Source organism: Arvicanthis niloticus, chromosome 9 (assembly GCF_011762505.2).
Source record: "Arvicanthis niloticus isolate mArvNil1 chromosome 9, mArvNil1.pat.X, whole genome shotgun sequence".
Taxonomy (NCBI): domain Eukaryota; kingdom Metazoa; phylum Chordata; class Mammalia; order Rodentia; family Muridae; genus Arvicanthis; species Arvicanthis niloticus.
In genome coordinates, this window is record NC_047666.1 from 51,596,982 (window position 1) to 51,612,705 (window position 15,724).

The 15,724-nt window shown below is 48.4% G+C and overlaps 2 protein-coding genes across 15 annotated transcripts in view; both read left to right on the forward strand.

The window, feature by feature from the left end:
- Positions 1-179: 179 nt before the first annotated feature.
- Positions 180-10,686, forward strand: Arpc4 (actin related protein 2/3 complex subunit 4). Its single transcript, XM_034511244.2, has 6 exons — positions 180-422; positions 3,129-3,247; positions 4,144-4,255; positions 5,900-5,995; positions 7,101-7,271; positions 9,778-10,686. Exons 1-6 carry the CDS (start codon positions 420-422, stop codon positions 9,781-9,783), a joined length of 507 nt encoding a protein of 168 aa, XP_034367135.1. The 5' UTR covers positions 180-419; the 3' UTR covers positions 9,784-10,686.
- Positions 10,687-10,833: 147 nt separating this feature from the next.
- Ttll3 (tubulin tyrosine ligase like 3) overlaps positions 10,834-15,724 on the forward strand; it is a 29,410-nt gene continuing 24,519 nt past the window's right edge. For 7 of the 14 annotated variants that reach the window (XM_076940258.1, XM_076940250.1, XM_076940259.1 and 4 more), the window contains exons 1-2: positions 10,834-14,022; positions 14,137-14,228. In XM_076940258.1, the coding sequence (XP_076796373.1) occupies positions 13,527-14,022; positions 14,137-14,228 (588 nt within the window). In that variant the 5' untranslated portion in view covers positions 10,834-13,526. The remainder of the gene's footprint in view (positions 14,023-14,136; positions 14,229-15,724) is intronic. The other 7 variants (XM_076940256.1, XM_034511245.2, XM_076940260.1 and 4 more) reach the window with 2 other exon arrangements.

Consider the following 15,724-nt stretch of genomic DNA (forward strand, 5'->3'; position numbering starts at 1 on the left):
GTTGCTAATGGGAGGAGCCCGGAGAGGATAGGGGAGCACCACCGGAAGAAACGTCGGGCTTCTCCGGTTCGGCCTGTCCTAATTTGGTGCCCAACCTGAGGTCGGGCTGTACTATTGTCACACGGGGGAGGCTACAACCAAAGCGACAAGCACTAAAGGCGCTGGCGGGGTATGTGTAGAGATCCAAGGGGCTTCGACTGCTACTGTGTCACTGCAGGTCTTCTACAAGTCCCAGAGGTCCCAGTGTGAAATCGCCCCGCAGATCTGAACATGTCTCGGCTCTTCCTCCCCGGTCCTGCCCGAGATGGTCCAGCCCGGAAGTGCTGTCGGAGACTGCGGCTGCGCCTCTCTCGAAAGGGCAGGCGTCGTGGGGCCGGGCACTTCCGCACTTCCGCTTTCCGGCCCAGACAGCGCCCGCGATGGTGAGGGACCAGGGGCTGGGGGCATCCTTGTGTTTTGCCTGGAGAGGCTGTGGGTCTGGGGGAGATGCTGCTTGCCGCTAGGGCTTGCGGCCGGAGGTTGCCCTGGCATGAGGGGCCACGGTGCGGATAGAGAGGCAAAGGGTGGGGCGAGGGCCGAGGCGAGGAGGAAGGGGCGAGCTGGGAGGCTCTCTGAACAAGAGCAGGCCCAGAGGCTTCCAGGTTGAGGCATGAATGGCCTCTCCCCGAAGTTCGGAGGAGGCAGGAGGCGGAGCTGCTAGGCCTGTGGTGGTGGCTTGCAGCTGAAGTAGGACCGCTGAGGAAGGCAGCGGGGCCTCCTCTTCATCCACGGTAGAGATTCGCTAAGTATTTCCCTCGTCCCTTCTTGGTCTCACGGTACCCCTTGGCAAATGCCCACTTCACCTCATTACCTCCTGGCCCCTCCTGGAAACCTTGCCTTCCAGCTCCCAATGAAGGTTCTTTGTTGCCTCCATTCAGACTCCTTCCTAGGTATACAGAACCGTGTTGTTTTTAATGTTTGTAAATGCCGCTGGTCCTTCCCTTCCAGGGGATGCTCGGGTTTGGTATCTGTGGATGTCCCGTGCAGTTGTTCTTTCCAAGTTCCCTCTCTTCCTACTGCTTTCCCTGCTCAGCTTTGATAACCTGAGTTCTGAAGGCTGGACTGCTTGTTGTGCCCCCGTGAATGCTGTCAGGGGAGAGACTTTGAAATTAGACCCTCTTTTTCACAAGTCATCTATTTTTCTAAGCTTGCTCCTGTGTTCCATGTCCTAACTGATTTCATTCCTCGGCGTGAAAGCCATTTCCTTCTGTCTGACTGAGGAGACTTTGCGTTTTTTAAGCATTCAAGTTTATTCTATGATTTCTTCAAGCCACTAAAGGGTAAATAGTACAGGGCTGGCCATCTGAAATTTGGTTTCAATGAACTTTGACAAAATAATCAGATAGCCACAATTCAGGTGGAGAACATTCTATCAATTTTCCAGTGGTACCCGCCACCACACACAACTAATTTTGCCTTTCCAGTTTTGCCTCTTCTTGGTTGACATAAGTAAAATTTTGTGGTATGTAGCTAGAACCCACTGCTGAGCTATGCGACCACTGTTTTTTAGTCTTTATCCACTCTGTCTGATGTTTGTCTGTCCCTGTGATCCTGTGCTTGTCTCCCCTGTCACTCGCAGCCTGTGTTCTATGCCTCTTCTCTGCCACAAGTCTCACTTCCTTATTCATTCCATTCTCCAGAGAGCCTCCGTGCATCGTAGAACTGTAACTTCCTCCTCAGAAAGTCCCAGTGCTTCCTGCTACATTGAGAGAAAAACTGAGTGGAAAGCATTCTAGACTGTTTAGGGTTGTATCCCAGCCTGCCATTGCAGCCTGATCTGTGCGATTTAAAGCAGTTCTCACACACAGAAACCTTGCTCTCGTTACCACTTTGGGAAGTCTTTTTTTTTTTTTTTTTTTTTGTTTGTTTGTTTTTTTTTTGTTTTTTTTTTTTTTTGTTTTTTGAGACAGGGTTTCTCTGTATAGCCTTGGCTGTCCTGGAACTCACTCGGTAGACCAGGCTGGCCTCGAACTCAGAAATCCGCCTGCCTCTGCCTCCCAAGTGCTGGGATTAAAGGCGTGCGCCACCACGTCCGGCCACTTTGGGAAGTCTTAATGTTCTTTGTGTAAATCTAGCCCTGCTTAAGTTAGTTCGATTGTTCATTTACTGTACAGAAAATTTGTAAGACACTGCGTATAGGAGGTACTGAGCTAGTTACAACCTGCACAACTGAATAAAAGTTAATGTCTGTAGACCGTGAGAATTACAAACTAGTGAAAAAAATATGTAACGTTCTGTTGTGAATTATATGTAAAGTGAACATACCATAAACTATAATAAATGCATTGAGGAGGAAGTCAAAAAGACCACGTTGAGGAAGGAAGAGTCCTTCTCTACTGAGCTCTGAGGGGCTGACCTAAGCAAGGAGGAGGAAAGACTGCAGGCGATGCTTCAGCATGTGATAAACCCTGAGGGGAGAGAAACCATGACTGAGATAATGTAGTCGGTCATTATAGCTGACCTTGTCCACTCTGCTGAGAATGACTGTGTTCTACTTCTCGTTGTAAAATCATCCTGCTCCTAAATCTGGTCAAGACCAATTTCTTTGGACAGTATAGATTATTTTTAAGTCTAGTAGATTTTATATTTTACCCTTTGTTAGCCCTTATGGTCCTCACTCAGTTGAGCGATTTGAGGTTAGAAGTGATGTATCTGAGTTCCCAGCATGGTCACAACATGCATTGATACACTTGTCAGTTTAGAAAGCAGATAGGCATATGGATCCTTCTGGATCAGCATTACCTAGCTTTGGCACTGGTGATGCTGTGTAATTCTGTTGTGCATGGCAGGATATTGGGTAGCATGTCTTGCTTGTGTCCCCTTATATCTATAGTACCCCTGTCCCCAGGTCATGACAGTCAACTTTTTCTTCAAACTTTGTGAATTGCCAAGCCAAATTATTTGCTGCTGGGAACCACTGCTCTAGGTTTTAACTCGTCTGCATCTTGAAGACTGGCTGTAATCTGTCCTGTGTGACAGCCATGCCTGAAGCCTTCAGTCCTGCCTGTTCTATAGGAAGTGCAATGTGCCGACTGGCTTTGTTTTGGTGAGGCAGATTCTGATCCTATGTCTTGGGTTTATTCCTGCAGACTGCCACTCTCCGCCCCTACCTTAGTGCCGTGCGGGCCACACTGCAGGCCGCCCTCTGCCTGGAAAACTTCTCTTCCCAGGTCGTGGAACGACACAACAAGCCAGAGGTCGAAGTCAGGTAGGGAAGGAGAAGGTCAGAGCGGAGCCGAGAACAGCTCCTGAGGATAAGCCCTGTGCAGAGTGGCTGGGGTCTGTGCTCTCCAACTGTCTGGATACCCTGAGTGACATCTGTCTTGTTACCAGATGAATAGCTGCTCCTGATTTGGCTACTTCCAAAATAGGGTCATAGAGCTCCCATTCAAACCCATGGGAGACCCACCCTAAAGTGTGGCTTTCAGAGCAGAGCTGTGGGGAAGTGTCTCCAATAACATTGCTGAGCCCACTGGCAGCTCCAGAAGAGATCACAGGGTTTAGTTCCCAGAGATGACACCTCTAAACCTTTATTAATGTAAGGATGAAGAATACTGTCTGACAACTTAGACCTTTTTACACCCAAATGTTTCATATTTTGAAAGTAGTATTCTCTTGACTGGTTTTCATTTTATAAATAAATATTCTTCCTCTGAAATTTCATCTGGCAAGGAGATGATATAAGACTGCTAATCCCAGCACATGGGAGGCTGAGGCAATAGAACCATAGGGACAGGGCCAGCCTCGGCTACACAGCAGGTCCTCTCTTGAGAGGGTAAATTTGAGGTTGAGATAAGCCATGTTACCACATTAGATGAGAAAGGTATTTTTTTGCTAGGTATTCAACCCAGGTCCTTGGAGCATGCTAGACACATACTTTACTTTGGGGATCGGGATATGGTTCAGCTTTAACTTAATAAAACTTTATATGACTCAAACAATTACAATGTTAAGATGGACTGTTATTATTTGAGATACATGTGTTATTACCTGCTATACATAGTTTGTACTAGGCAGTTTCAAGTGACAGTTCATAGAGCACAAGGACCTTTAGAAATACATAGTCAATGGCATCAGCTTGGTTCTCTGATTCTGTGTTTTTAGGAGTAGCAAAGAACTCCTATTACAGCCTGTTACCATCAGCAGGAATGAGAAGGAAAAGGTTCTGATTGAAGGCTCCATCAATTCTGTCCGGGTCAGCATTGCTGTGAAACAGGTAAGTCACCAGGGAGGGGGAGGAGCAGATTTAGTGCTCACAGTCAGGGATCTCATTGGAATGGTTAGAGAGCTAGATTCAGAGCCTGCTTCCAGGAGTTGCCTTGGGATTATTGGCCGGACAGACAGACAGAGCTAAGTAAGGTGCCACATACCTATAATCCTAGCACCTGGAAGGCTGAGACTGAGGAGAGAAAGCCCAAGACTAGCCTGGGCTACTTGGTAAGTCCCTATCTAAAAAACAAAACAAAAAGTGGGTCAGTAGAATAAAACAGCAGCAGCCCTGTCATAGGCCTGGCAAGGCCGTAGGGTCAGTGAGGTGTGGAGCAGAGAGGGTTTCTAACAGGCGATGACTGTGTACTCTTAGGGCAGTTCCAGCACTGGTTTGATAGTCAGTTTCTGAAACTGCCACTTCATTTAAAAATAGAAGGTACAACACATACGCACATAAGAATTCTCAAATAAAAAAACAAACCCACCCAGACATCCAATTCTAGCTTGTCTTTCAGAGACAACCGTGTAGGCCAGCAGTGTGTGGGATGAGACTTCCAGAGTCAGGGAAGAAAAATGCCAACAACTGTCAGAATTAACGATCTGTCTAACAATAATCATCCAGACAAATGCCATTGCATTTTCTTTGTGTATTTTCTCTAGTAGTTTCCTAGTTGGAGGACCTACTTGTCGGTCTTTTATCCACCTTGAGTTAATTTTTGTATATGGTGGAAGATCAGGGTCTGGTATTCTTCCACATTAGAATGTCCAGTTGTCAGAAAAATTTGTTGGCGAAATTGTTGCCATTTTGTGACCTTGGTGCTTTTGTTGGAAATCAGGCGACTAGAAATATTTGAGTTTCATTCTAAGCTTTCTGTTCAGTTCTAGTGTAAGATAAAATTTCCATTTCTTCCGTGTTTCCTCAGGCAGTGTTTCCCAAGTATCTACCACTTAGGCCTGGGCCTTTCTGTCTCTGGATCACTTGAGTGGTTATTTAAAGTTTCTTTTAAATTTGAGCTATATTCTGTTTCCACTTCGGAAAGAAACTATGTATCCTAAATGGGAAAAGAGTATCATTTGCCCCTTTACTGCACACAACTCTCAAAATAGCAGTCAAAACAAAACAATGTTACAAAAATCAGATTAGCGGCTTCTTGCCTGTGAGAGCTTCAGGGTTAAAAGGAAGGCAAATAAGCAGGCGGCTAGGCAGCTCTGCTGGCCTCTGAGTACCCAAATGCAGGCGTAATTGGGAGAGTTGATTTGGGGGTTTTTGGGTTTTAATAATGTTGAAGCACATACTCTTGAGGAAGTCTGATACCCAGGTCGTGTGTGCCACCAGTGCTGATAAAGGCCACTGGTGACCTGAGGGTGTTCAGGAAGTTTGAAATACAGGTGTGGACTCCATTGGAGCTGATGAAAGACTGGTGTGAGATGCACTCTCAGTAATACTGGTTAAGGTAGACTGGCCCTGGGGAGATCTGTCTTTCCTCAGCTGCAGATGCTGTAATTCAAAGATCAGTAGTCTTTATTCCTACCAAACCTCTCAGCCTCCTCTGCTAACTCGGGGAGGCATTGGGACCAGAAACCAGGCTCAGGGCAGTTTGGACATTCATGCTGACTTTAAGAACTGCCTTTCTCTGTTTGCTGTTGCCAGGCTGATGAGATTGAGAAGATTTTATGCCATAAATTCATGCGCTTCATGATGATGCGAGCAGAGAACTTCTTTATCCTTCGAAGGAAACCTGTGGAGGTGAGATTCATGCTTCTGATTATTTGTAGTTCCCAGGATTCTGTCTGTGGGTGGACCCAGATTGTTTGATTTTTGTAGTACTGGGGGTGGAACCCAAGGCCTTGCACTTCTGGGCAAGTTACTGTGCTACAGCCTGGGTCTGTAGAATTGACTGCAGGCTGAGGCTGCTTCTCTAGCTTAGGGGTTCACTGCCTGGGCGGAGTCAGCCTGTACCAAGTAGCAGGGAGACAAAAGCCCTGGAGAAGGCAGGTCTACAGCGCCCTCCTCCTCAGAATCTTGGGCCTAGTCACAGACAAAAGAGTGATTTCAGTGTGCTTAGGCTGGCCTCTAACTCACGGTTCTTCTGCCTTAGCTTCCTCCACACTGGGAGTAAGCATGCCCACCACACCCATGTCAGGAAGGGGGGTGAGGGGGGGGGAGACAACAGAAAAAGGCAAAGCAAAAACTTTCCTACCAACTGAAGTCCAGCCTTTCAATGCCACAGCAAACAGTGAATTGCTTATTGTCTGCCTTTGTATGTAAAGGTACTGAAAGGTACATAAACTCCCTGCCAAGTCTCCCTGGTGACCTGGCAGCCACCATGTTAGAGCAGCAGAGACCATCACTGAACATACTGAGTGTATTAGCCTCTGGTCTTCTTCACCTTGCTCCCTGTCCTCACTTTAACCTTGGGGCTCACTCTTCTTCACACATCCTGAAGCAAACAGCTTCAGTCCCATCCTTTTCCATGTCACTTTTTCTGTGTTTTTTACTATTGAATTGGAGTCTTTAAAATAAGATTTATGATCCCTTCATTTCCTTGGCTCATTTCAAATACAAGGCTCTTTATGCTATGGGGACATCTTACCTGGCACATGCTTTTGAAGTGGGTTCAGTTGCTTGGGTCCAGCAGACACACAAATGCACACTCATCTATACCCCACCCTCACCCCCACCTACCCAAGAAAGTCAAAGTTGGATTGCTGACTGAGGGTTAATATTATAGCTCAGGAGAAAATGGTAGCCGGTTGGAAGCCCGTGAGTGGGGGAAAAGATGTGACAACCAGGTGTCTCTGGGGGCTAATTTTGTCTTGTGTCTTCCTTCTCTGATGGCTTCCCTCTCTAGGGGTATGACATCAGCTTTCTCATCACTAACTTCCACACGGAGCAGATGTACAAACACAAACTGGTGGACTTTGTAATCCACTTCATGGAGGAGATCGACAAGGAGATCAGTGAGATGAAACTGTCAGTTAATGCCCGGGCTCGGATCGTGGCCGAGGAGTTTCTCAAGAATGTGAGTAGGGCCTCCCTCCCTTCTTGATGCCAGGGTGGAAGAAGCTATGGGTTCTGGAATGCGGTGGCACTCACAAGATAGTCCTGAGTCTCCTCAGACCCAGAGCATAGCCAGGTACTTTGAAGCACAAGGCCAAAGATTTCACCCTTGAAAGCCAGAAGGCATTTCTATTTCTCCAAGACTGGGAGGCAAATCACTGGTGGAAATTCCAGTTCTGCATAGTCTCCATCTGTCCTAGTTCAAACCCCCAAGTGAGGAAGATAAAGTGCCTGCGAATCTTCTGAGACCAAAGGACAGCCTACTTCTTAAATAGAGTTAAATATTTTTCTTCAGTGTCTGTTTTCAGGCTCACACTATGGTTTCTTCAACATGTTTCCCATTACTCATGGCTTGGGGCCATCTAACTGAAAGGCCTGCATTGCTTAGAAGAGGGTGGATTGTTTACATTGTGGAGCTGGTAGCATCGTTTTGTCTAGAGATTCAGGACATGCCCCTGCCTTCCTAACAATCTCTGGTTTGTTGATACATTCCACTCAGGGCTGTCCAATCCCTCCATGGTAGAGCTAGTGTTTATTTCTACTAGTGCATACAAACCCAGCCCAGGGGAACGCAGAAGCCTGAAAGTGGAAATGAACCCACTTCCCCTGGGGTTTAATTATCTGTGGGTGGCCAGCACATATATAACAAACACAGGCAATGTTGTTTATACTCATAAGTCAGACCCAAGTGTGGGGCATGGCTTCTCTGCCTTCTCTAGGCATGTTGCTGAACTGCTCAACTAAGTCTGGTTTCCTCAGCTGTGACCTGAGAGTGCTGTAAATATGTACCTTTCAGGGCCGTAAGCATTAAGATCACACAGTGCTTCTTACCACAGAGACTTCCAGGTATAGAAACCATGTCTCTATGAAACTATGAAGTCATAGTTTCGGGAGCGATCATAAAGGCCACTAGATTCATTTGACCAAGGGGAAATAGTGCTTGTCACAATTTAGTATTTGGCTTAAATCACTCAATCACTTATAATTTATGTGTGTGTGTGGGGGGGGGGGAGCAGGAGGGAGAGGAGAGACAGACAGACAGACAGACCACAGATTTCAGAACAGAGTATCAGAATCCCCTGAAGCTAGAACTATAGGAGCTAACTGATGTTTATGCTGGAAACTGACGTCAGGTCCTCCAGAGGGAGCAGTATTCACTAAGCCGTTTCTCCAGCCCCTAGAACTTAATATTTATTGTCTTAGGCTCTGGAAGTGAAGTTGCCTAGCCAGTGTCCAACTACTAACTGGAAGAAGGGGAATACAAAGTGGGATTTCTGGTTTAACCATCTACACAATAGGGCCATAGCATCTGGTGGTGCTTCAGTCTCTCAGGCAGGTAGTGCATGTGGCCCAGGTTGCTTTGTGGAACATGGTAGCACTTGCCTCTGAAAGGGATTGCTACCAGGCAGCTGCAGCCTGTTACTGCATCATTGTCCTGCTTTTTCTTCTGGAGCTTGGAATTGAACCGAACTCAGGGCTTTGCTTGTTCTGCCTAAGCCCTGTAGCTGGTCTCTGTCTCCAACTTGCTTTTAATTTATATTTTGAGCTCAAATCTCACTGTGTAGTCCCAGGAGTCCTCAAATTTGCAGTCATCCCACCTCAATCTCTGTAGTAGCTGGGATTGCAGGCCTGTATGGCCAGGCCAGAACAAATTGTTCACATGAACTCCCAAATTTGGATTTGGTAGTGGCATCTGTTATCTTCAAAGTTAGCAACTAATTCATAGCTTTGAACATTATGTTTCCCAGTCTTGGGCTATGTTCAGTCATTGAGCAGTCTCTAGTTTATAGTGTCCAGGATTGCTCTTGGCACCATGGGGCTATCTGAAGGCAGGAAGCATTTCCTTCCTGTCTCTTTCCTTCCCTATCTCTTCCTCTCTTTTGATCTTCCTGAGAGGAGGCAGGGGAAACAGGTAACCTAGGCTGCCCCTGAATTTACTTTGCCTGAGGATAGCCTTGAACTCCTGATATGTGTGCCTCCACTTTCCTGAGTGCTAAGATTGTGTGTACTGCCATGGGGATCAGAAAGCTCTTCTAAGGCCTGTTCTGGTTTGACAATCACCCAAAGTTAAACATAAAGTTAAAATAAAACCTTATCCCTCTCTCCTTGGCTCCCTGAGCCCTGCAGCCCCTCACATCTGGGCCTGTATCTGAAACAGTTTAGTTGCTAAGCAAGCTACGGGGAAGCCCTCAGCACTTAATTTCTTCAGCTTTGTCTAATGTTTCAGGCCAGTATCTTCAGATCACTGCTAAAGTCTGGCCAGATTAAGAGCATGTTCATGGGGCTGTAGAGATGATTTGGTGGTTAAGAGAACTTTTTGCTCTTTTAGGGGACCTGGGTTTGGTTCACAAAGAAAGAGTATGTTCAGAAGTGCCCAAGGCTAACCTCGTTCTCAGACAGCTGAACAGCAGCAGCTCACCAGGATATAGTAACTCCACTCATTGCCTGTCGTTCATTCTCTTTGACAGTTTTAAACCATCTAGCTGGATCTCGCAGCCCTCCCCCCCCGTGGCCTCCCGTGTCTCTGCGTCTGCGAAGGTGTCCTGGAGTCACTCCCTGGAGCAGCGGTGCAGCAGCAGCAGGAAGCTGGGTTGGGTGGGCATTGGATGCGGGAGGTGGTGTGGTGTGCTTGCTAGCTGTGCAGAAAGGCAGCAGTGGACCTGCCCCCATGGCCACATGTGTCTGGCCTGGCTAGCTTCTGATGCTCAGTCCCCTGGGCCAGGACAGACTTTTTTTTTAAAACGTCTTGAAACCTAAACTCTGTGCTTGTAGAAGACTGTAACCTTTTTGTCTCTCTCTTTCTCTCTCTCTTTTTTTTTTTTTTAAACAAAACAAAACCAACCTCCACCTCCAGTGGCTGTGACTGGCCCCAGTGATTGTACCTTATTGGTCGCTGTGGTCTGGGCGGGCCTGGAGCCAGAAGGCGACTATTTTTCCCCAAGCCACCCCAGGTGGGGAGAGAGGGAAGTTTCAGACTACAGTTTTGTTTTTTTTTTTTTTTTCTTGCTGTCTTAAAAGCCTCCTTGGGCTAGTAGAGGTGGTGTGGACCCTCTACTAGCCTCTTGAGTTCTGCCTGAAGATGCCCACTGCATTGGTTGGGAACAAGGGCTGAATCCATGATTGCCGGGCAGGCCTAGGAGCTGGGGCCCAGAAGCCAGGCCAACTTCTGGCGGTAGGGGCCACCTGGTGTCCATCCAACACCCTTCCAGCTGAGAGGCCCCAAGGTTTCCCCATCTGGGTACAGTGCCTGTGCTGGAGGTGCAGAGGTGAGTCCTGCCTGCTCAGGCTCCTCTGTTCCCATGCTCACTGTCTCTGATTCTGATGAATTCCCCCTTCCCCTAATTAAAGTCTCTTCCTGCCCCTTTGGGGCTGCATGAGGTCTGTGCTCTGTGTGCATGTACGAAAGGATGCGTGGGTTTTATTTCCTGGAGCCTTGTGGCTGGCATTTGGGTCTGGAGCAGTCCACCAGACAATTTTGTCATCAATCCCTGCCAAGGGCCCCAACTCAGAGTCCTTCCCTGCAGCCAGGCCCCATGGTTCCGAAGGTGGATTCTGCCTGGACAGAGATGCCGTGCTTCCACATCCTGCTTCCATTCTGGCTTGCAGAAAACCCAAAAACCATGATCCCACTTTGTGGGTAAGAAGACAGGTTCCACAGCCCCAAATAGCTTGCTCTACATTTCCCATTCTGTAAGCAGGCGGAGGAAGGCTTCTGCCTGTGCTGGAACAGCAGGCATTCCCACACTACCTAAAAGTCTTGGTTTGATGGGTTACTCAGCAGGTGTTGAATGGTGACAGTATTGAACATGCTCAGGGAGTCCCATCAGATAGTGCTCACTCCTGAAGTGAGCAGTCCTTTCTCTGCTTCCTGTTACATAGAGATGTGTGAACTGTATAGCATTATCCCCATCACACAGGTGCTGGGTGAAGTAGTTATTTCTCTACCTTCTTTGTGACTTGTGTGTGCTGCCCATCAGTACTGACATCCAGTCTTACTTGGACAAAACTCAGTTACAGGAAAAATGAGGTCTGTCTGCAGACAGGCATGTGAGAGTGGTGTTCCTGGTTGGAAGAGGGGGTATGGGGCCGTAAGTATGCTTACAGGAGAGAGTATCAGGGAAAGCTTAAAAAACACTTGTCCTTGAGCCAGGTGTGGTGGCTCACTCTTGTAATTCTAGCACTTGGAAATTGGAGACAGGAAGACTGTGAGTTCTAGGCCAGGCTGGAAGTACACTGTTTCAAATAAGATAAAAAGGGTGTGTGTGAGACAGGGAGTGCTGAGCTTTTTGGATGGGCAACAGAATATTTGCTGGGGTTCGGGGAGATTTTCCAGTGTTGGGATTGAACCCAGGGCCTTGAGCATACTGTGCAAACCTCCCACTAGGCTATGTCACCAGCCCCCAGAAGGGTCTTTTGAAAAGAATAAGTGTTAAAGAAAGGAGGGGTGGGGACAGCTTGACCAGTTACCATGCCTTTATGACACTACCTCTGTGACCTGCCGTATTGAATTAGTTAGGTCCTTTGTGGTACGTGGCTTTCTTTATTCTAGTTTGTAGTAACTGTTGGAGGTGGGAGATCAGGAGGAAATGGCAGCTGGTCACTCAACCCTCAAAAGACATCCTTATTCCGGTGAGCCAGCCAGAACCCTGCTTTGTCATGGATTATCCCCCAAGGTCCAAAGTCCCTAAAACCAGGTTTGCACGCTAACAGACCAGATTGCTGCCAACCAGCCAGTTCTCTTCTGGGAAATCCCATTAGCCAATATATGGGGATCTGTGGTTGGGTTTGGCTGGACAGGTGGGGTTGGGGGGAGGGGACTACCTTCACTCCAAAGGCACATTTGCTGACAGCTGGGTTTTTGGACTGCTTTAATAGACACTGGGAGAGTTGGCTTCTAAAACTCCATTTGATGCTTCTGAACCACACCCTCGCACCCCAATACACACAAACAGCAAGCCCAAGTGGCTGGACATGTAGCTTAGTTGCTAGACTGCTTTGTCTAGCATGCACAAAGTCATGAATTCTGTCCCAGCACAGGCATGGTGACAATCTAATCGTTGAAAGTCTGCCTGGGGTAAATGAAACCCTGTCTCAAAAGTGTTGGGATCAGAACTCTGTACTGGGATTGGCTATGTTGTGTGATTTTTTTGAGACAAGTTTTGTACTGACTTGGAGTGTTGACATTTATTTTTTCGGTGAGTTCTGAAGATAGTTCCTTGGTCACTTACAGACTTGGCCAGAATGAAGTATAATTTCTACATCTTTGCATTTCTTCAGTTGATAAAAATGATTTTTATTTTTACTTTTTCAAGTTATTGGAAGAGGCAGACTGTGCTCTGACCTTATCTTTATCATCCTATACACAGCCTTGGCTTTCTTATGTATCCCCAAAGATCTTATTGCCATCTCTAGCCATGCCCCGCAGGGCTGATCCGCCCTTACCAGGTTCAAGCTTCACCAGCTGCCTTTAATTTCTCCAAGAAAGGTTCCTAGCCTCACCTTTAATCCCAGTAGAGGCAGGCAGAGCTCTGAGTTCGAGGACAGCCTGGTCTACAGACCAGTTCCTGGACAGACAAGACTACAGAGAGATCTTGTTTCGAAAAACAGCTAAAAAGAAAGGTCCCTAGCCTCTACCGGGCAGTTGCTGAGACTTCTAAATATTCACTGCTAGAATGTGATCCCATCTCTTCCCTATCACCTTTGCATTTCCACCATCAGCTTAACTGGTCACCTGAGAGGACATCCCTGACTACCTTACCTTCAGGAAGACCTTTCCCAGTTTCAGCTCGCTGCTTTTCCCCTGCGCTTAAACCAGCACCTTTTAATTTCTTTTGCTAGCTTTCTCCACACTCTGTACGCTCTGTAAGATCAGGGTCCACTTGACAGCCCTTACCCCAGAGCCTTAGTGTGTGGGCCAAGGCACATATAAGGAACTCAGATGGGAGCCCCAGTGCTCGATTCTTCCATCCTCAGTGCTTGGCACACCAAGAGTATGCGGCAAGTAAGGTCCAGAGCCAAGATCACTACGAAAAATCCAAAAAATCCGTATTCGACTTCCCTAAGGCCACAGCTCAGCTATCGCAGCCCTCCACCTGAGTCTGATTGTGCCTTGGCAACGGTCTCCTAGGAGACGGGAAACAGAGGGCGGGGCCCAAGAGGGCTCAAGGGCTGATGAGGCGCGCTGTAGGGCGCTGGGAGCGAACCTGGCTAGAGGCGCATGCAGGGCCTCAGCGCGGCGCTTCTCCTGAGCGCGGAGCAGCTGGGGCCCGGGGCCGCCTGGTACCGCCAGGAGGGCAGCTCGGAGTGCAGCTGGCTCCGGAGGCCGCAGCCACCCGAGCTCCGCACCAATTTCTCGTCCCGCTGGCCCTGGGCACGCAACTCCGAGTTCCGGCCGTCTGAGAGGCAGCAATGGCCTGGTCCCGCCTCCGCCAGGCCCGAGGTGGCGAGTTGTGGCGACGGCCAAGGGGATTACACCCCGCTGCCTGCGCGCCACCTAAGCAGCGCTCGCGAGTCGTCCGTGCCCGGTGCTCTGGGCACTGTGAACCCCGAAACCGTCTGCTCCCTGGTCCCCCCGACCCCGGATGAGCGCCTTCCTGATGCCTTGCCGCCGCCTGATGGTGAGGCACAGAGCGGCCCACCACCCCTGACACCCTATCAGCTGCAGGCAGAGGCCGCGAAGGTGGAAAGGATGGGCAACCTGAAATGCACTGGAGGTTGGGCGGCCAGATATAGGGTGGGGGGGCAGGGGAGGCCGAGCACCTGAAGTCAGAGAAGTCCCTGGGCCAAGCCTCTAGCTTTCTGTGTTCCTGCTCTGCATCTCTCTGCAGATTCCGTACTCCTCTGGCGAGGACTCAACAAGGGACCTCATCACATGGGCCGACTCAGAAACGCCAAAATCCACGTAGAGAGAGCCGTCAAGGTTGGAGGGGATGGAGTGGTGGTGGTGGCTTCACTTACTAGTTTGTCATATCCTTAAAAAATAAATCCATTAAAGGCAAACACACACACATATCTGGATACATCTGTAAGTGTCCTCCACCTCCATCCTCAGTCTCTCTTCAGGCCCGTAGTCTTGGCTGAATGGTCACTACCCCGGGATGTACTCCCTAGCCCCCTCAGCCCTGTTCCCTGTCTTCTATCCCATTCCTACTGCAAATTACTCTCATCTTCAACGCTGGTGCCCAGCCAAGTCCTGAAAGCCTTAAACTGCTTTCTCTGGTTGAAGCACTGTATGCCACAAATGGGCTCCACACCTCACCCCTGGCTGAATGGCTGACTGGCTGGCTCCACACTGAGCTCCTTTGCTTGCTCCTTGGTCTCTGCCTCTGAAAATTTCCCAGATGTTAATGATTCCCTGGGTCCCTCTCCACAGGCCTCTCTCCTTGAGCTTGAGAATCCAAGGTCACACCATGCTCTGTACCACCCTTTTCCTGCCTCCACTTCCCCATCCCCTTCTCCAACCCTGGAGATCCAGCCATCTGTTGGCTGTCTCCACCCAGAGAGCTTGCCAGCATCTCACACTTGCATCTCAAACATCCTCCTGGTACCCAATTTTCCCCATTTCTGTTTCAGAAACCAGAAATCCATTCTTCCAGTTTCTTCCATCCATCAGCAAATATCCACACCTCCAAAATTAGTCTCAGGCCTAGCACCTCCTCCCAGTGTTCATGGTACCCCCTTCATTCTGACTATTGCAGTCCCTCAGACCATGGCAGCCTTTTGAGGATCGCCTCTGCATCTGTCCCCTCCTGCATGGATTCTCCAAGCAGTTGCATGCAAACTTACAAAGCCTCTATTTACTTCCTCCCTTATCCTATTGTCTTTCCTCTTATACAAGATGCAAGGCCACATTTTAAGGTCTGTGGGGCTCTCCACAGTCCAGTCACACTCCCTATAATCTTGGGAGCTCTCATTTTCCAGATGTCACTCTCCTGGGCCTCTCGGTTCCTTCTGACTTCTAGCTAGCGTCTGGACCTTTGCACAGACCTTTGCACATGCTACCTCACATTGCCTGAAACTGCCATTGGCTCAGCTCTGTGTTCATGGCCTGCTCTTGGTTTGCCTTGACTATGTATTACTTTGGAGGCTGGAAATACCAGTGTTAGAATGTATGCTTAGCATGTACAAGGCCCTGGTCTCAGTCCCCAGTGTCAAACAGAAAGGAAGGAATCTCTGCTCTGTCACTTGACTACTGTGTGCCTCCAGCATGTAATTAAAATGCAGATTGTTTCTAACTCGTACATGTTACTGCTTACCACGTAACAGGTACTCAGTAACTATAAGCTGTGCGTGTTTGTTTTCCTTTTTGTTTATAAGCTGCCCCCTACTGGGTTATCAAAAGTCCCTGAAGGCAGACATCCTGTCTGGTTCACCATTGCTTTCTAACATGTCTGTTGCTGAAGCAAGTTATTGCCT